The 21,024-nt window shown below is 36.2% G+C and overlaps 1 protein-coding gene across 1 annotated transcript in view; it reads left to right on the forward strand.

Annotated features, from left to right (window-relative positions):
• The window catches only part of LOC100546503 (integrin alpha-8), a 35,194-nt gene extending 16,877 nt beyond the window's left edge, over nt 1–18,317 (forward strand). Inside the window, exons 5-12 of the mRNA XM_010712612.3 lie at nt 1,606–1,661; nt 2,243–2,397; nt 3,467–3,604; nt 4,082–4,149; nt 5,106–5,253; nt 10,338–10,430; nt 15,088–15,167; nt 18,213–18,317. Coding sequence (XP_010710914.1) covers nt 1,606–1,661; nt 2,243–2,397; nt 3,467–3,604; nt 4,082–4,149; nt 5,106–5,253; nt 10,338–10,430; nt 15,088–15,167; nt 18,213–18,297 — 823 coding nt within the window. The 3' untranslated portion in view covers nt 18,298–18,317. The remainder of the gene's footprint in view (nt 1–1,605; nt 1,662–2,242; nt 2,398–3,466; nt 3,605–4,081; nt 4,150–5,105; nt 5,254–10,337; nt 10,431–15,087; nt 15,168–18,212) is intronic.
• The last annotated feature ends 2,707 nt before the right edge of the window (nt 18,318–21,024 follow it).

Genomic DNA, 21,024 nt, shown 5'->3' on the forward strand with positions numbered 1-21,024 from the left:
CAGCATTGGGCTGCAGCATATTCCTTGATCCAATATGTTGGGTTTTTTTCTGAACTTCAGTTTTTGAGGCTTTTTAAGAACTCTTTCCTCCATGTGGGATAAGATTTCAAAATAAAATGTACTTGGAGAAAAATAAATCCTTTTTTTTTTCATGAGAGAAGTGAATAAAAGCATTCCAATTAAAAATGTATTCTTGCCATAAGATATTGCTTAAAAAAAAGGGAGAAGGGCAAGTCATGCTCCATTAACTTGTAGTTTTTTTCATTAGTTTTCACTTTTGTTTTACAATAAGTCAGAAGGTGTTTGGTACATATCTACGAGACTTTTAGTAGGAGCATAATTTAATTTGTCTGCTTCATTCTAAAATATTTTTCCCTGAAGATTTGGTTTGTATTACAAAATGACTGAAGACCAGCTGCTATTTTCCGTGCCGTAATTTTTCTCTTTAGTTGATACTAGCTTGTATTCTACATATGAAAATAATTAATAGGGAAACTTCAACAGGCAAAGAATTCCTCAGTCCCATGGGATAGATTTCTGTATCTCTTAGCCAGCTGTGCAACTTGTTTAAAGTGTCTACTGACTGACATTGCAAAATTAGAATGAAAGGGAACCTCCCACCAGAACAGTTTCAGGAAGTGTAAAATATGAAGAATGTGGATTATTGTACGTTTTCTAGTATTAGGAAAATATTATTTTTGCCATTATATAATTTGGAAAACTGAAGTATGGAGGAAGCATACACAAAAGGTCATTTTTATACACAGTCGTAAGGGAATTGTCCCAAACTTCTGGAAACATATAATTCTTTCTCTATTGAGTTTTAAACATGGCTATTTCTGAGTTACCAAAACTAACAAAGTTGGAGCAAATTCTGCATATTTGAAACTATCATATCAATAAGTCATTTTTGAGTGTCACTACAGAAATTGAATATCAGGAACGTGCTTCCAGGGATTCATTATGGCTGATGTGATGCTTGTGTAATACAGTTTTCATTGTGTCACGCATATTAGTAGGCTCAGAAAAAACTTGCTATAGACTGTGAACAAGCAAATGAAAAACAAACTTATAAATCTTATATGTTGAATTATTGTACTAAATAATGAACCTGAATAACTGGTTTCTCTGTGCTCTAATGTAGCTCAACAAAACTTAGGAGAATTGAATACAATATGAGAAGCAAAAATTGAACAAGTCAGTTGATGTATTTCAATTGAATTGCACCTGCTTGAAATCACATAAGTCTTTCTTATTTGACCATGATGAAACAGCAAGGACTTCTGCAGGCAGCCTTATGCAAAGGTAGTTCAGTGAAACACGCTACAGAACCCAACCTTGCCAGTGGTATTAGAAGGGTGATCTCAATAGGCTGTTTCTAGAATTTGTGGGAATGTTCTTCATATCTTTCCTGTTAAGTTATTCAGAGTATTAGAGGAGCCAGGGAGGCATTCTGTCTTAGGGTGTAAGTTAAGTGCCTTAGCACAGATTGTAGTGAGCATCATTTTAAGAAAAGGAAAGGAGAACTTAGAGGTATGATTTTGGAATTGCTGGTTCCAGTGTCAGCTCCCTTTCTATTAACAATTCCTTCTTTCTTATATCTAGTTTTACTGTAAGAGTCTGCGCAGCATTTGAAGGCCAAAGTATTTCAGATGAGATAGGTAAGAAATTTTTTATATATTCCTATGATTTTCTCTGGCTCACTTAATTTCAGAACTTTTCTCTTATGCCTTGAAAGGTGATAGGTGTGCAATCCTCCTAAGGTAAGAAAATAACAAGTAAACACACACACATACACATATGTACACACACACACATGTATACACACACACGCACACACACACAAGCACAAAGCTTTTACAATTCACTTGCAGTATTTCTATTCCATTTAAGCCATTTTACAGATAAAACTAAGATCATACCCAGTTGGAGAATATTCTATTTTGGAAAAAAAAAAAAGCAGGAAAAAAAAAAGCAAATAACCAGAATTCCTGTGCAGTGCATATATGGCATGTAAATAAAGTACAGTTTTGTTGAAGCTATACCTGTTCTATACTTTGAATCAAAAACTGGTGTGCTCCTAAACAGACAGATACCTTGGGCTTGGACTATTTTTGCTTGGAAGCCTTTCTTTGTCATTTGTAATATTAATGTTGATTATTAATAACATATACAATAAATTGTTTGCTGTTTTTCTTTCCACGTTAAATAAATAAACATTCAATTTACTTGTATCCTGTAGTGCTGAACAGCGAATTGCAATTAGATTCATTGAAACAGAAAGGAGCTGTTAAAAGGACTCTCTTCTTTGATTACCATCAGTCAAATCATTATTTCTTCATTGTGATGGAAAAACAGAAGAAGCTCTATTGCCAGGACTTTCTTGTTTATCTCAGAGTAAGTTTAAAATATTTTGGACTGTCATCGTAGCTTGAGTAGTATCAGGGACTAAGGAAGATTAATAAAGAAGGGGAGCCATTTGAATAGCAAGAACATTTTACACTGGTACTAGATCCCAAAATTACAGAAATGAGAGGTAAGAAAGGACTGGCCTAAATGTCCAGACCATCCTTCTACCTCAACAAGAGTTCCCATGAAAATATTTGATTCACCTTCAGTCAGTGAAAGTAAAAAAGAAAGGCTTCCTTTGGATTGTGCAGTTTTTCTGCATATATTAATTTCATGCTCTTCCAGGAAATTTGTTTCAGTATGCATCTCCTGATACAAAAATACAAGGTTATTCTCTCTTATGGTATTCACGGTGGAACAATCAACTAAACTCATTAAATGCCATGACAGTTCTGATCCAACAGATATGTTAAAGGAATGTATTGGCCCAAAATTCATATATTTTGAGTATTTTAAAATATTTACCAAAAAAAACCCCTTAAAACTGTGGCACGTGAGTAATGAAGAAAGGGTCATTGGTTACTCAGTTGCAGCTGGAATTACTTCATGCACATTCCAAGGCTGGTTCTAGAAATGTAGCAGGAGGTGGAATGGAGAAGACTCAGCCATGTGTAAGGCAGAATCTAGACAATAGAGGTGGAGTTTTATCATCACTAATTCATTGGTTGTAGAATAAACCAACAATATTACCTCCACAAATCCACATACCTTCTCTCCATTCTGAATGAAAGAAGGGCAGTAGCTGACAGGAATTTGTTCTGTGTGTGTCTTCCAAATAGCTTCATGTTAGGCAAATGTTAAGAAAAAATATATTGAGTCTGCTCAGCTCAGCCAGCTTCTTCCAGATGTGGAGCTATGGAGACAATGTGTTCTGGGCATTCCAGTCACTGGTAGGTCATTATGCTTTCATGATGAAATTATAAATAGCCACATTTTGGCCAGCACCTCTCAAAGAAGAGTATTTTTACCTTCAATAAGTAAGACCATAATCTTCAAAATTACATCATACTCATCTGAAATAATTATTCTTTTTTTATTATGTGGTTGTCACTCACAGGATGAAACAGAATTTAGAGATAAATTATCTCCTATCAATATAAACTTGAATTATAGCTTGGATGAATCTCATTTCAAAGATAGCATGATGGTGAAGCCAATACTGAATTATTACCAGAGAAGCTCAGTAACAGAACAGGTATGATTTTTTCATGCAGCATATTCTGTATATAAACATGAAAATATTTAGGAATACAATGTGTGTCATCTTCCTTTAAAAAGTATCAGGCCCTGAAATTGCACAACAAGAATTTAATTAATTCAAAACGTAAATTGAAGATAAATATAGAAACAGGCAATGCTTTAAAGCATTTCCAAAATTTTGGTGTGTTCGTAGTTTTGATTGCATTTTACAATATCTGAGCTGAGTTACTGTGGGAAAGGACCTGAAAGATATTATTCTGCTGAAGATGCAGTTTGCAGTCTAGATAGTCTTGAGCAGTACTCATGTTGAAAGGAACTTTTAGAAGGCAGAACAAGTTTAAATCATGAGGAAAATGCTAGTAATATTTAAGACATAAATTAGGGATATTTAATGAAGTTATTTGGACTTTGAAACTTGTACTAACTGTGTTATATCTTTTTGTTTGTTTGTGTTTTATTAAATGACATACAGGCTTACATTCTGGTAGACTGTGGGGAGGATAACTTGTGCATTCCTGACTTGCACCTTTCTGCTGTGCCGTAAGTGAAACAAAATAAGCGAAGCTACATATAAAAATCCAGAATCTTCTAACTGCTTCAGCAGAATGAAACACAGTTTTGTTGTATGCTGTATCTGCTCCTCCTTACCTAATTTCCAAATTTTAATTTGTGCATCTAATTCACTTAGAAAACCAACAGTGGGGAAATACATAGTTACAGAGTATGTCTTTGTTGGTCATGTTCATAATATTTAAAGGCCGCCATAGAAAATGCAGTTTGCAAGTGTTAGTACTATTTTTTTGAATGCCAGGAGATAATATCTACTGCTGTTCAAAATAGCTTTTAAATGTACTGATTTCAATATGTCAGTGAGTTTGAAATAGGGATACAATTCTCTTGAACTCTGTATAGTAAATGACATAAATGAATCTCAGAATAAAAAATAAACATAAAAACATGGCAACAATTCCTCTTACAGAGAGAGAAATAAGCCAAGCAGGAGAAGAGGGAGACCTCTGGCAGTTATCTGTCTGTGCCATCAAAATCAGTGGGCAGCTGTGAAAGGAAAGGTCATAGTGCTATTGTAGGTCTTGAGATCTTCTGTTTGCTTATTGTACAACAAGCATGAGGGGAGAATGGAAATTACACCACTTTTGTGCCCTCCACAAAGAAATGCTGATGGGACCCTAGTAGCAAGTAATTTCTTCCACTTGATACTTGTCTCTAGTTAGAAAGTAGTTAGGCTCTGAAATTGTGTATGACTAACTTCCAAGTTCTCCTGTAGTTTACTGTTTGTTCATGTGTGTTTTCCTTTGAACTCTTTCATTCCCAGGTGCTTGCATATTTTCCAAAGGGGTCACTTTTTATGAGAAAGTTTTGCTCTGTACTCACAGAATGTTTTCCAGAAGAGATGCTCTGTGAGAGCAAATTGGCTTTCTGCTGTAAATCATAATTGTGTGTGTTTTAACTTCTGACAAGTCATATGTTCTGCATAGAGATAAAGATCAGCTAATAATTGGAGAAGAAAACTGTGTCATGCTCATAATAAATCCAAGGAATGATGGGGAAGGAGCCTATGAAGCTGAGCTGCATATAAAGATTCCACCTGAAGCAGATTACACTGGGGTTGAACGCAACAGCAAGGTAAATGAAAATCAATTATTTTAGCTTATGTATATGCTAAAAAAGACAGTTATAATGTTAAATGTGGCAGCGTTCAGAGAAGGTCTGATGCAGAATCATGTCCCACTGAATTGTGCTGAACACACTGTATTTCCTTATGAGATCTGTTTGTTTTTAAGAGCAAAGACGAAACACTATCCTGCAAACAAGCAGTGTGTCCATGTATGCTCTGTTGGACAGCAAGTCTGCGTCACCTCATCTGCACATAAATCTCCCAGATTGTTGCAACATGAACTGTCTTTTTTCTGTCAGTGCCTGGAATGCACAGCAGGGCCTCAAAGGTGAGAGTGAGAGAAAGTGAGTTAATTTCCTTTCTGAAGGCAAATGTTTTTAAGGAAGTTGACAGTAGCTTACAAGGTATTTCCTTACTCTCCTCTTGTCAGAGTCTCTATTATTGGACTTTGAAGCCAGTTAGATGAAAATAGCATCTAATGATGTCACTGAAGATGATGATGCAAAACAATAATACAGAAATTCTCTGAAACTTCATTTTTGAATAGCATGTTTTTGTGCACAAATCAGCAAAGACACCGGCTTCTTGCTGTATTGCCTTTATTCTCTTAGAACCCCCTCTTTTTTCATACTGTGATCTACAAGGCATAAAGAAAACTAAGATTCTCTTTGACATACTACACCTGGTTGTGTTTTTCTTTTGTTAACTTTGGGAATCTGGCTGTTCTTTTGGCCATTACCAAGGATGTCAGGGAAGGCAATTACTCCAAAGCCCACACACATTAGGATGTATCTATCATTTCAACTGGACAGAAGTCACTCAGGACTTCTTCTTATTTTAGGAAAAATCGAATTCTGAAGTGCCAGAAAGGTAGACTTGGGGAGGGTGATAGAGGGAAATGAAGGGAAAAAAAGTTGAGAGAGTCTGGTGTTTTGGAAGAATGAGGACAAGCTAGAAATGGGTTGGCAAAACATGTAACTATTCTTTTAAAAATTTTTAAAAGCCCAGGAAACATGATTAAACTTTTCCATTTTATTCAATTTTTATTGAAAGTAAAATATACCTTTGACAAGTCCAATTCTGAATCCGCCTGCACTCAAGGGAGAATTGCCTTGGTTTTCCCCATATTTAGTTAGTTCACTACTGCACAGAATTTATTTCATAATCTCTTAAAGAGCATACTTATTCCATCCAAAGAGTTGCATTATGTTTTTTTCTGAGATGTTTCAGAAATTAATCCTACTATCTATATCATTCTTATCACCATGAGACTTAATGATCTGTAGAGATACCTTCCAGTCCCTACAATTCTGTGATTCTGTGATCTTGCCTTCTACACTTCAGCTTACACAAAGTACTGAAATCAGATTTGTTCTACTGATTTTGAACTATAATTTAGAAAAGCATAGTCTTTGTGTTGTTATGGTTCAATCAACTCAAAACATCACTTCTAAAAGTTCATTTGGGAGAGAAATTGCTATTGTAATTTTCTTAAAAACTCGGCTAAAAATGTATTGGCATTTTGCTGGGGGGGGTTGGCTCTTGTATGTATTCAATTGATTTTCTGTACTGCCAACTCACTTAAAACTTCTGTGAACACAACAAAAAAGAGTATATAATCTTCATATATAATCAGTCTTTCAGTTACAATAATGCTCCTAAAGCCCTGTATCTGAGAACTTCATTGATTATTCACTGTATCAGCGCTTATAGTCTTCTCTGTAGTTGTTTTTCTCCATGCTGAAGACTTTGTTGCATTAAGGCAGAGATAATAATCAGCGAAACAGGTAGGCTGAGGGCTGAACAAATGAAATCTAATGTACTAAACCAGTCACTTGGTACATTTCTGATGGATCTTTATAATTAAATTATTCTCTTATACTGCTTTCGTTTCAAAGTAGATGTGCTCATATAGGGTGTTAGACTAATATGGATCTTCTCTGGATTTATGTAGCTAATCGAGAGACAAATTTGTCTCCTTAAATGTTTCCCACTGAGCCTGATTTTTTGGAAACAATTTCTTGGGTTATTCTATATCACCTGAATTACATGTTAAAGGTAATAACATAACTGAAATTCTCTTGGCTTTATGAAAAGCAATGTTTGATGTTCCTCAGTTGTTATTATCTTGTTGTCTTTGGCCTGATTCTGTAACATATTATACCTGTAAAGGGCAGCTGCATTGGAAGAGTAGCATTTGGCAGAGATGTACATGAGCACATGCAAGTGAGTGTGATCTTGAAGTTTGAGGTCAAGAATATGATTTTGAAGTCTTGTTAGTCTTGCACATACTGATACTTCTTTCAGTCAAGAACTGGTAAATGAAATACGATGACTTACAATGAAATCAAATATGTTATTCATTAGTTGTATTGTGGAAATGCTTAGAAGCTCCAGATACCAGGTAAATGAGAAAATTACCACAGCTTTACAAGTTACTGGAAACCTGTTGGCTTGCAATAACTGGCCATGTGCTGGAGGTGTAGAATTACTGGAATTAACAGCAATGAAAAATATATAACCACATTATATTACCTGACATTTCCATGACCATCAGTGGGCTAGAAACAGCATATGCTTGCTGTATGGTAAGTTTTTATGGTACAATAGCATAATTGTGTGCTTGAACCTGAAGCCATTGTCTGCATACTGTACACTGATTCTTTGCCCAGCAAAAGTTTCCCATGCTGAACAGCTCAGACCTCCCTTAGGTCCCTTAGTAGCAACAATTGGAGCCCAAACCTCATGAAATAATTAGTAAATCAGGCAAATACAAAGCCCTATTAGTTATTTGTTCCACACCAAAAACATTATATGTTTTGGCACGACTGTCTCTGTTCAGGCTGGGAACTGCAGGGGTGTTTCAGATCACAGCCAGATTAAATTTGCATTGAATAAGCTCTGAGCTAAAGGCCTATGTATTTCTATATTATAGTATCATGCTCTTTTAAAATAGGAAAAATGTGTGCAACTTTCTTACATTACCTGAAAAATCTTATTGTAAGAATTAGTAGAAGGTGACTGGCTAGATAAGACATAATTTGAGCCTTTTGAGAACAAACACTAGTTCTCCTACAGCAGTTAGAAGAGAAGCCACCTGGTACCTAATCCATTTGCTTTTGCTCAGATGAGATTGGAAAGTGTTGATTCAGAAAGGAGAGGAGGTGTTTTACTCTACAGCCTGTTGTGCTTACCTACTCTGGCATCAATTAGTAATTCATCACTAAGACCACCAGGAAGAGTTTCGAGTTTGTAGGCTGCCCGGATGACTTAGGGCAGTCAATCATTTTTTTAGTTAACATGCTCCCTGGGAGCACACGTGTTAATTGCTGGGATTTTGCTTCTGCTCAAGACTGCCAAAAAGACCATGTGTAGCTATAAAGTTATAAATTGCTACCAGTGACAGGTAGAAGGGCTTTGTGGCAAAAACCTTCCATCTGGTTGAGTTACGTATGAGATCACTGATATTAACAGTACTGGGTTACTTGCTTGCTTTCTGTCTGTTTCCTTTTCCTGTTGTACATTTAACCACCTCAGAAAGGTGATCAGTGGAAAACCAAAGGCAATTAATGTCCGTCTTGAAGAAATTCTCACTCACTCTGTCACATCTTTATGCTGCACAAATTAGTTTTTGTTCGTCATAGCATAGCCTCTAAATTGCAGAAAGCCTACTTGCAAAACTCTTCTAATTGGTTAGTTTTAAAGAGACAACAAATGTGTGATAAGGGCTGATGTACTCTGTGTTTGTGTATGATACGGTATTAATGAAAAAACTGCAAAGTATAAAATGTAAATGAATATCTAACAGTTAAATGTTAAACATTTAAACCTTAATGAAAAAAAATTAAAGATCAAAAATAAAATTATAAACCCACAAATCAATTTAAAATGAGTAATTTTCCAACCATTTCTAATTACTGATCTCTAATTAACTGGAAGACTACCTCTCTCCTGTAGTGAGGCTTGGAATGGCTAGCAGTTCACTGAACATGCTGTGTAAAAAAACAAAAAACAAAACAACAAAAAAAAAAAACCAACAACTTTGTTTCCTCCTAACAAATAGAAAAAGTGTCTATATAAATAAGGTATGAACTGAAGCTGTGATTCACATAGGTTCCTTTTAGGACATGCCCTGTCTCTTCTTTCAGCCTCAGGAAGCGATAAGATCAGCATGCCCACACTGGCTTTTACAGATTAGGAATGAATTAGTAGTCAGTGTCTAGAGATTTCCCAGGTCTTTGTATATAGAGCATGACCCTGCATGTATTGCTTAATCTGTGAGAATCACAAACGAAAGAGAAAGTATTATAGCAGTAACTCTAGCTACATTCTGCTTTTACAAAGCTAGTTTATTCTGTCTGTTAATGTAAGTATTTTCTCTTGTCTTATTCTGTATCTTCTTTCACTATCCTATTCCTCCTTCTGTACAGTTTTCTATAAAGATGGAACAACCAGCAATAAAGACTATCAAGGGTTGAAAGACAAAAGCAAACCCACAGGATACATTTTGCATTAAGAGCTTTAGAGGGAAGTTACTTGAGTAGAAATCCATCTCCTTTGCTGCTAAATTATAATCACAAGTAACGGTTTATGTTGTTAGAGAAATATTTAATCTAAGTACTTTACCATAGTAAAATACTTTATCAAATGAAATTCTAGACTCAGTGGCTAACAAAGTTCTCCCAGTTCCAAACATTCATCACAGAGACTTCAAGTGACAGATAATACATGTATTACAGTTAGTGCAAAACCTGCTCCTCTCACTTCTTTTTTTTTTTTTTTTACCTACTCTTGTTTTCTCTGTTGAGTCATTGTGACTTTAAGAGTGATTCATAGCAACAAAGTGGTGTGTTAGAACTAGAAATACAGTGGTCACATCGTGGTCTTAAAGGTACTGGGAAACTTCCCTGTTTGTTTTTCCCTGGCATCAGTTTTCATCATTGTCTGACAATAACCAATTAAATGTTTTCATAGCGCACTGAGCAGGGACCTGAAATCAAAAGAAATGTCACAGTCAGAAAGGCATCACTTTCCCAACTGGATGCATTTCACTGTGATCTCTGACCTCTTTATTGGTGTCCTTTTGTTACAGGCACTGCGTGTGTTGAGCTGTGATTACAAGATGGAAAATGAAACCAGAATGGTGGTTTGTGATCTTGGGAACCCCATGGTGGCTGGCGCAAATGTAAGGGAAAACCAGATGCATGTCCTGATTTTTAGCTAATTGAATTTTAAAGAAGAGCAAATGGAAAACTATTCAATTAGAGTGTGTGTCCAAATAAGCAATGCCAAACCAAATTATTTACTTGGACAGGAAATTGTTGGTGCAATAAGCAGCAGCACTGTGCTTCTGAAAAATTATGCCATTCTAAAAGATTAATCATTTTAGAGCTCGTGTTATAATATTGCCTTATGTTGCCATTTTACATACTCTGAGGAATATCGGTGTCACTGATTTAAGTCACATAAATTACACCATTATGAAGTGAAGGGAATCACAATCTGTAATGTATATAATGTTTATTTCTGCCTTTTGGTATTTTTTCTGTATAAGATGTGTATAGTAAGTGGCAGCTTCTTTAGACTGATTCTAATCTTGAGTGTATGAGCATTCTCTTATCAGTTTATATCATGTTCCACATCAGTGAACAGGAGGTTGGAGTAAGTTTTCCTTCAAGTTAAAAATGTCATTCCAAACATTTTCCTAAGACATCTACTCATAAATTGTACTTCACGTTTTTAGATGATAACCTTGGTAGTTTTATTTCTAGACAAAATCGAAATTATATGACTAAAGATGGAGAGCAGAAGAGGATTAGACATATATGTTGAGATAAAAAAAAAAGTACTGTCTGTTCCACAATTGTCATCACTTCTTCCTGCTTCATGACAAACAGTTCAGAGCAGGATACAGACGAGTAGTCAAGAACCTTATGGATGATTGAGAAAGTAATTAAAAACCCATGGGTTTTAAAGACAAAAGGGAGTCAGAACACAGGAGGTACCTCCATTGTTTATGAGGGTAGGAGCAAATCTTTTTTGGTTTGTATTTTGTCTTAGACACAAGCAATGGGCTGAGTGAGGTGATGTTAAACTACATCTTCTCTGCTCCTCCCTGTGAGTCCAAAGCCCTGTTACTACATCATACCGGACCCAAACTGCTGGCAGTAAAAAGACTTCAGGAATATTGTTTGATGGCCACTGAAGCAGGTCTACTCTCACCTGTCCCCTTATCAATTCTTACAGTGTAACTAATTCTGTTTTACATCAGATTCAGTACTAGGAAAGCCATAGACGCACTATTACTATTCCTAAACAAAATACATTATAAAGAAAGACTTAGAAATAGCAGAATAAAACAGCAGGGTTCATAACATTTTTTCTTCCAAATATTTAAGAATATTCTGTTTTACAAAAAAGGACTTTCACTAAATTGAGAAAAAAATGTTAGGCATATGAAGATAGAGCATCACAAAGCCAGATGGCAAAAGTGTTTTACTATAGTTGGTGAAAATTTAAAGCCTGACTTTGTCTTTGAAACCAGCTCTCCTGGAAGCTTAGTAAAGGTGAAAGGACTTGAGCTTTTTCAGCCAAACATATTTATGATGGCAAACATACTTCCAACAGCAAAATACTAACCCTTCCTACAAATTGCATAAATCATGAAAGGCTGCTCTGATCCACTTCCAATTTTGCAGAGCAATTCTACGTTGGCAGCAGATCAGTTATTCTGAAAATACTCAGTCAAAAGTGGACTCTGGAAGTTGAGAGGGAGTGGGAAGGGAGGATTAGGTCAAAATCAAACATTCCTAAAACTCTTAACTATTGACTCACTGTAATGACTTTTCAGCACCCTGGAATCCTGGAATTCCTCAACGCTTTAAGATCAATTTCTTATTATGGGTATTATGTCAGAATTTTATGATGAACCCCACAGAATATTACTGTGCCAGGCTATAGAACACCTCTTCAACATTGTCATCAGAATTGTTGTATCTCTGACTATTTGATATTCCGTGACATTCAGATCCTTTACTGTCCACAAAAAGAAATTATCCTTTCAATATTGTCTGCGTGGCTAAGAAAGATGATAAAAAGAAACAAGAAAGAAAATCACACCATCATGTGACCTAGACTGCAAACAAAATGTCTGAGATACCATCTCACAGGCAGAGAGGAAAGATGCTCAAAACATTTGATTTATGGCAGTGAAGTGAATCAGACTGACAAGCTTACTAATATCTCTTCAATGACCTTAGCAAGTGAATTCTAGGCTTTATTAAAAATTTTAGTAGAAGAATTTGGAACTGAGTAGAAATGAATGAAAATTAGGTTAGAAGACTGGAATGCTTGAAAAATCTTGCTTATTTCTTGGTATGTACCAACCTGATTCTTCAAGAGCACAGAGGCTTTATCCTTAATACGCTCTGTAAGATACTTGAAGAAAAGCTAGCTGTCTCTCAGCATGCTCCTGGGTGCTGCTAAGCATAATAAGCTGAAGATTATCAGTAGTAGCAGAATTGTCATGTATTTCATCATGGTTTTAACATGGCAAATTGGTTTTATGGTTTTAATGAAACCAACTTCCCATGAAAAATGTAAATAAGTTTAAACTATTCCAGTAAAACTAACGTCCTTCTAAAATAAGGAGCCCCTGTGACCGCTAGGGTACATGCTCAAGCAAATTCAGCTCCTTTGGCCTCAGTGAGATTTGAGTTCAGGGCATGTGAGCATCTTATTCGTTGCAGTGTCAAGGACTACTTGACATTGACAAAGTCATACTACCGCACAGAGGTAACATCTGTAGCTCATTAGACTCATACAGTAGGACTGTGTTTCAGTATTAAATAAGGGATTAAACCTGGTATGGTAGAGGAGTAATAGATCATCAAAACTGCAGTTCATGCCTGTTCTCCTAGGTCAGGAAGATCGAATATTTGGTTCATCAAATGCCAAAAATAGAAATTTATGCAGACTGATCTGTAAAAATGGTAAGACAAAAAGCTGAAGTCAATATTTGACACTTTTTATCTCAGAGATTAAGAATACATTATGATCTTTTTAAAGTTGAACGGGACATTAAATGGTTGTAGAAATAATCTCGAAAAAGTTGTCATAAAAAATATCTTACCTCTGTATTCCAAGTCAACTGTTCATCTCCCGCTAAATTTAATGAGCACTCTATTTTCATCTTAAAGATTTTGCTTCCCAAAAGAGAGATTAGCTCTTACTATGATATTAAAATTACAGGAATTCAATGATTTGAATTTGCCATTTTTCAGTAACAAATTGCTTCCAGCACAGGGCAATTGAAGGAAGTCTCAGTTAGCAGATGGATTAATATTCAGTGATCCACTGCTGCAAGTGAGAAAAGAGGGAAAAAATGATGGAAGATTTAACACAAAATAATGCTTGGAAAAAAAGAAATTTCTTAAAAATATGAAATAACACCCACAGAGAAAAATCCCTCCTCTTCTTCAGTGATGTTGAATGTTGGTCCAAAATGGAAGTCTGTACCTTGTGCTGTGTCCTGTTGCTTACAGTGCTGCCCCACATATGTCAAGGAAGCACATCATGCAGACAGTTCTTTTTTTCCTCTGTAATCTAGTCAGATATTGGCAGGGATGAAGAATTGATGTCCTCACTCCTGGTGCCTTTCTCAGAAAGACTATTTTTCCCCATGGAGAACAGGATTATATGTAACCATCTTTTTTTTTAAAAGGGTAAGCATGTCTGCAAGTTATCTGGCAGGAAATTTCACCGTCAGGCAGTACAGGAAGCAAGAGGGAGGGGAAGTTGTACAAGATTACAGACTGTGTACATTGCTGTCAGCCTCGATGCAAAATTTACGTTTCAAGAATGAACAGATTCAAAACATATGCAGTTGAAATGAGGTAATTAAAAAGATTAATTTAAACATTGCAGTACAATTTTATTAATTTAATGTGGAGGACAGATGGCATCTACCCCTCCTCCTCTGCCACTTGCATACCAGGGCTGTAACCGTGTCTGACAGGAAGGCTGCAGAGACCCCACCATATGCTGATATATATATTCCTTCAATGTCTAGCCCTGTAATTCCATTTGCACTTGAATTAGCTTGTTACTCCATGACTCTTTTGCAAAGCGAATGGAAGTTATCAGCAAGAGGAAGAAGTGGATCTGTAGACTTGAGGTCTATGTAAACATAGGGGAGCACGGATGGAAGCCCTTACACTCTTCAGTTTGGGGAGTTGTGTGTTTTACCCTCTGCCTTCTGTGGCCACAAGCTGCAGTCTGTGGTAAGCTCAACTGCAAGGATAACTTTGAAGTGTTATTCATCTTAACGGAACTATGGCTGCTAGAAGCTGCAGTGTAAAAACCCAAACCAAATCAAATCAAAACATCCTGATTCTGCTACTTCAACCTCCAAAAGAAAAAGGTGATCCATCAGTCCTGCAGCACCTAAAGCATGCTGCTCCTGCCACAGTACAGAGACAACAGAGGGAAGACCTGGAGAATGGGACGAAGTCATGCATGGATGGAGGTAAAGGTGCCAGACAGCTGTTAGTTCTTCTGTCTTGGCAGTGTACAGCAAAGACTGCGTGGAGAAGGGCCCACTGCTGTGTTCTCTGGAGTCTGCTGCTGTCTTCCACTTGATCTTTCCTCTGTACAAGTTTTCCATCTGGCAATGTACACAGGCAGGATGGTATTTTTTTCCTGAAAATAACAAAGTAATATTCTTTCATAATAATTGAAAAAAATAACAGTACCCTATGTAAGTGTGTGAAACTCAACATTAAACAATAATGTTTTCTCAAAGTGAAAAAATCAACTAACCCTTAATTTTGTTTCTTTCACAGTTCTCTACAGGTATCCGATTTTCTGTTCAGCATTTTGAGAATTCAGATTTCAGCATCAATTTTGAGCTGCAAATAAAAAGGTTAGAAGTTTTATCAAGAGTATGGTTATTTAAATTCTGTTGATGTCTGAAGTTCAATGTATAAGAAATTTAACTCTTCAGCATCAGTAGGTTTTTCATGGGCCTATCTTTGGTAGTTTTCTCAGAAGGATTTGTAGAGCTGGATTGTTGTTGGCTTTTAATTTATTAGTTACAGTAGTCTTAGAGCTGTTCTGAGGATTTTACATTGTTAAATTTTAAGTTAATTGATTTTGGTCAGCAGACGAAGAGTCTTCAGCAGATTCACAAAATTTGCACTTGGTTTTCCATTTGGGGATTAATGAATAAACATCACTTTTTAACAAAGTTCTGTATTTAAAAACACGTCATCCTGTGGAAAAAAAAATGCCACTACTTCATAACAATAAAGAGTGGTTAAAATCTGCTCAGCACTTTTTCTTTTTTTCTTTAAAGATTAATTTTAAAATATTTCTGGTTCTTAAAAATGTTTTCAATTTTTTATATCTATATTTTTAGATTTACTCTTAAATGAAATTACCTGATTTTTGCTGCCTCAGCATATGCAAAAATGTCTTTTTGTAATCAAATGCTTCATATTTTATAGACTATCTAGTTGAAGTTAATGTCCTTAAGAGAAAAATTATTTTGTTCAGTTCATGTGAATCTGTCATTTTTTATTAGTTTACTCCCCATTTTTGAGGACGAAATATTAATGCTGGAAAACTTTCTGATTTTTGCTGGGCAATCCTTTTCCGTTAGGGGCCAAAAAGCACAGGTCAGGCTGGTTAGGATTACAGCAAACACAAAACCTGAGAGTTTTTCAGTATTTCAGTAGGGCACAGTGCTTCTGCTACCCCTGTCCTCATCAAATATACACCGGAGTTCCTGATGGGGCCCTTGCTGCCCCACACTCAGAGACTTAATTACTAATGTCTGGCCTTTAATGAGGGCCTTGATCATGCTCTGTGTGTTAAATAACTGAGACATTTAAAACGTTGGAGTCATGTTTTCAGAATGTAACCCTTGAGGGAAAAGACGTGCAGAAACTTGGGAAGTGCATAGCAGTGCCACAGAAGACAAAGGGGTCCCTGGACAGGACTCGGTGCTCTGTGGGGAGCATGGCTGCTGAGTTCAGGCCATGCTAACCCAGGCATGGGCATCTCCAGAGAGAGAGAGAAAATATATATAATGTCTATATTGTGGTCCCTGCTCCATAGCACTGTTCATCATCGGGTCATTAATGCAAGTAATGCAGTTATAGATGTGAAACGTGTATCAGAGGTTCTCATCACTCCCCTTTTAATGGAACCCAGTAGGCATGGAGCTTTGAGAAAACTAGATCTTTCCAGCTAGTGAAAGCTGAGGGCAGGTCACTTTGGTAGAAAAAGCGATGAGCAAAAAGTCTGAGCTTCAAGAGACAGCAGCATTTCATACATCCTCCATGATATTTACTGACTGAAATGTAGGAGGAGGAAGCCCTCTCGACTACCGAGAAGGCAGGACAGCTTCCACACACTGATATCAAAATGCTAAGTAGCACTCAGCTGCTTAAGAAAAATAAGTTTCTTGCATAGGGAATGTTCCCTACAGTGAAAGTATGTTCCTTTGTACATTGCTTCTCAAGCAGCACTGCTGTTCATGCGTTCTTTCTCCTCAGAGAACAGAAAAAGCAAACATTAAAAAAAAAGGAAATGAAATGACCTAAAATGAATTCCTTTTCTGATGTGGATTTTGGTAGCAAGAGAGATGTCCTGGCACCTTTATTTAAACTGTTTTGTTCTCTACAAAACACCGTAATACACAAACACAATTTGAATATCAAATATATGTGATTAAAATCTGTATTTTAACATTATGGAAAGTAGTATTGTAATAGGAGCTGGAGAAAAATTATACTAACAAATTAATGGTACAGGCATTTTTTTTACTTAAAAGCTAATGTTAAATGTTGACTGTAGCTCAAAAAGTGACTGTAAGAGGATTACATCAAAAGTTCAACTGATGTTTGAGGGGAATCTGCATTAGTTTACAAACAAATTAGAACTGCTCCTAATTTTAGCAATCTGTAACCAGAAAGCCTGGATCAAAGCACTGCTGCCCTTTCCTCCTCAGGAGTCAGTTGCTGGGAATGCTGGCCTCCTCCGAATGTTTCCATTTGATTGATGCTACCCAGATGTGATAACAGTAAACTGTGGCAGCTATAGACATTTAGTCTTCACGAAACAAGGAAGTGCTTCCATGCTTGCTTGAGTAAAACCTCCTAACTTAGTGTCATTGATCCTATAGTTAAATATACTCTAAATCTCTAAGTTTTTTTTTTTTCTGTCTTCTGTCTTGAATTTCACCCTGCAAACTGTCCTTTACATGAATGGCCAATACTCACATAAATGGCCGTGTGAAGTGAAACTACCTTTGCTAATAAGGATTGGTAGTAAGAAACAACAATGAAAGGAGGGGGAGCACCATGCTTTAATTGTAGAGGTCTGTGGGAATTATAGTGTAAGCAATGTGGACTGGAGAGGGGAGAGAATAATAAAAGGAAAGAAACCATTTATTTTACTGTTGTTTTTTCTTTCTTTAAAGAAAGAAAGTCTTTAAAGCTTCTGTTATGCAGAAGTCACAAGTTTGGAGAGTCACAGAAGCAAATTTAATTAAAACAAAGCCCATCTTGTTCATTAACATTGCCTCCTCCAATGCATGAAACAGCACTGTATTCTGTTAGAATGTTCCTATTCATACAGATAGCCAAGTTGAACAAGGAAACTTAAATGATATTCTGAATCAAATAAATTTGTACCATTTTATCCATGCATATGATTCTTTAAATGTAGTTTGAGTTGATTATATTATGAAATGTTCAATGAACTCAAATGATATCAAACTGAAATACAAATCTCCCCAAAAAAAAGCCTGAGGAATGGCAATAACAAGCCCCATGTTGTATAATGTCCAGTGGCACCACTTCCTAACTGCGGGCCTCGTGGGTGTTCAGTTCTGTATCTATAACAGTCTAGAGTTATGCTGAAAAAAAATATATTTTTTAACCTTTGTACAAATCTTTTCCAGTTCTAATAAGGTTAATTCCACCAGCAATTTAGTTAACCTTCATATCAACATCACTGCTGCGGCTCAGGTGCAGGTCAGAGGGTAAGTATTCCACCATTTCAATTCAGAAACAGAACTATTTTTTGTCAAGAGCAGAAATGATAGTGATTTCTGTGGAGTTAGTAATGATGATAGAGAAATGAGTTGGATGGGATTTTTGTATCCATTGCATTCTTTCTGTGACATGATACGTTCTTTGTAATGAGAAGCTCTGTAGTAAATAGATAGGTAGATGCCAAAAATGGCAAAAACAACCTTGGCTGTTAAAAGGAGCGTGCTTCTGAGTGGAAAAAGAGGCTGGAGTTATTGCCTGCACAGCTACGGAACAGGTTGTTAAATACAGAGCAATTATTTAATTGAATGACTTCCAGTTTCTTTACTCATAAGCCTTTTGTTTTTCATTTTAACTGTAATATGCGTGTACAAAGGAAAATTCCCAAATGCTTTGTTGACAGATTTTGCTTATTACTCAGAGATGTTGAAGCATACAGCTCCACTGGAACTATTTGCTCATTATTTCCTACATAAAAATGAAAGAAAGTCTGAGTCCACATTTGGACTGCAAAATGTCTTACACTGGTTCGCCTACTGCTCTGCAAAGGCTTGGATGAAGTATGACTACAATCATTATAAGCTGTACTGAGAAGACTACGGTTACCAAACTGCATCAGTGTGTATGCATATATACTTACACAGTAAATGCATGGAAATGCTATCTCTATGAGAACGAAAACAATCTCCAATATTCTCCTTAAAGGCAATTTGAGATAACTCCTTAGTTCATTCAATGAGTAGTTGCTCAGATAACTAAAATTTTATTATGCTGCTCACTTCTTTTTTTCTATAAAAATCTTAAGTGTTTTATAGCTGTAACCATGATATTCCACTGCTGAAAAAGTTGTAGAGGAATGAGGGATGCAGGAAGGAAGGAATTTGGACTGCAAGGACTTGCACCAGGCAGAGTTTTTATTGCATATCGAACATAACCATTTTTTTGTAGAACTTATTTATCTTATTTTTCAGTGGTCACATTTGGCTGATCATTAGCACCTAAAAGTCTAGGAGAAATCTAGATTTCTGTTTAATTTGACCCAATTTTACTACTTCAATGTTCATAAAAATCTATTAAAACTAAAGTGCACATTTTTATATTCTTTATGATTATTTTAATAGCATGTCTACAGTTGCACTTTGTAATTCTGTAGGTGAGAAAAACACTGTGCTGGGAATGTAATAGAAAGCACTGACTTTTAAAACCTTATGCCTACTTCTTTTTATCTGTGTACACACTGTGTTTTGCGAAGTTTTGTGGTAGCTAAAGGTCGTGGCTTTTCTAGCTACACGGGAAAGTTCCCACTCTCCAAAGACAATCTGTAATTAAAGTTCTTACTGGAAGTGAAGCCATTTGTGAAAGATTAGGCTAAGTACCTCATCTGTGAACAAGTTGGACTTAATACCTCATCTGAAATAACATATTATGAATAGAGAATACAGGAATCATGGAATCACCAAGATTGGAAAAGACCTCCAACATCATCCAGTCCAACTGTACACCTGCCACCAATATTTCTCTACTATGTGTTTTATTTTCTGTATTATTTGGTTTTGCTTGTAAATTTGTCTTCTGACATTTTTCTTGGTAGGAGCTAATTAGCATTTTGAATTCTGGGGAAGTATATAGATCTAGCAGGATATGCCAGAATGCTTAACATTTCATGAAGTTTTGTACTTTGACTGGGTGGCATTAAGTTGTCCTTCTCTCTGGTCCCACATGGTTTGAGAAGCTATACTCTGTGGAAAATTTTATCAGACATTTATTTCATTGTATATGACATAAGAGCTGAAAGTGGGAGCATTTTTTCCTCCTAAACTATTATAGAAATGTCAGCATTTCTAACAAAAGAATCCATTCCTCTATTCTCTAAGGAAAAAACTGTATCTAGAATGATGCTTCTTCTGTTTTGACTCAAGCAAAAGGGAATTAACATCAGTGAACAGAAGTCACATCATTTTACTCAAATGTTATACTGTAGGAAAAAAAAAAGTTTTTTGACAATTTTTTTTGTCAGCAAACTCCCAGCCTTTCCTCTAAGCTAAAGAATCTGAAAGCCAGCAAAGCTAAGTGAGAGCTGACTATTGGGGAAAAAAAAATTAAAAAGGGTAATGCCTTCTGCTTTAGCACCGAGGGTGCTTCTATTACCGGCAGATGGCAGCTGCCTGGGCCAGAACTCATATGCCTTGCTGAAAGAAACTCTTGGGATCTGGTTTCCCAAGCTCTCAACAACTTAGAGAGGTTAAAGTTGGCATCTGAGTGAAGCCCCTCTAGGGAGCTTCCATTTGTTATGGGAAATAATGCTTCTGATTGAAATGGAAATGTTAACGGGAGACTATTTAGTCCTTTATTGAAATCAGACACAGAAGGGAGAAGTAGAATAGAAGAACTAAACAAAGATGTCAAATTCTAAGCTGCTGTTTTTTGACTTTTTTTTTTCATTTATGTTCGAATTTCACTGTGAATATTTTAAGGATGTTTCAGCAATTCCCTATATGTCACTTTGTTTGCAAAACAAATAGGAAAGCCTGGAGTAAGGTTCATGCTGTAACCTTAAATTCAGTTTCTTGATAAGCTAATTTCCACTGCAACTTCATGGAAGTCATCTGCCCTACCTGTACTTCATTTTTTCAACCTATAAAATGGGGTATATTACTACCTTTCAGTTTCTTTAAACGAATAGTATAAGGCAAATTCACGATCAGAGGAATTTTATATATA

Source organism: Meleagris gallopavo, chromosome 6 (genome assembly GCF_000146605.3).
Source record: "Meleagris gallopavo isolate NT-WF06-2002-E0010 breed Aviagen turkey brand Nicholas breeding stock chromosome 6, Turkey_5.1, whole genome shotgun sequence".
NCBI lineage: Eukaryota > Metazoa > Chordata > Aves > Galliformes > Phasianidae > Meleagris > Meleagris gallopavo.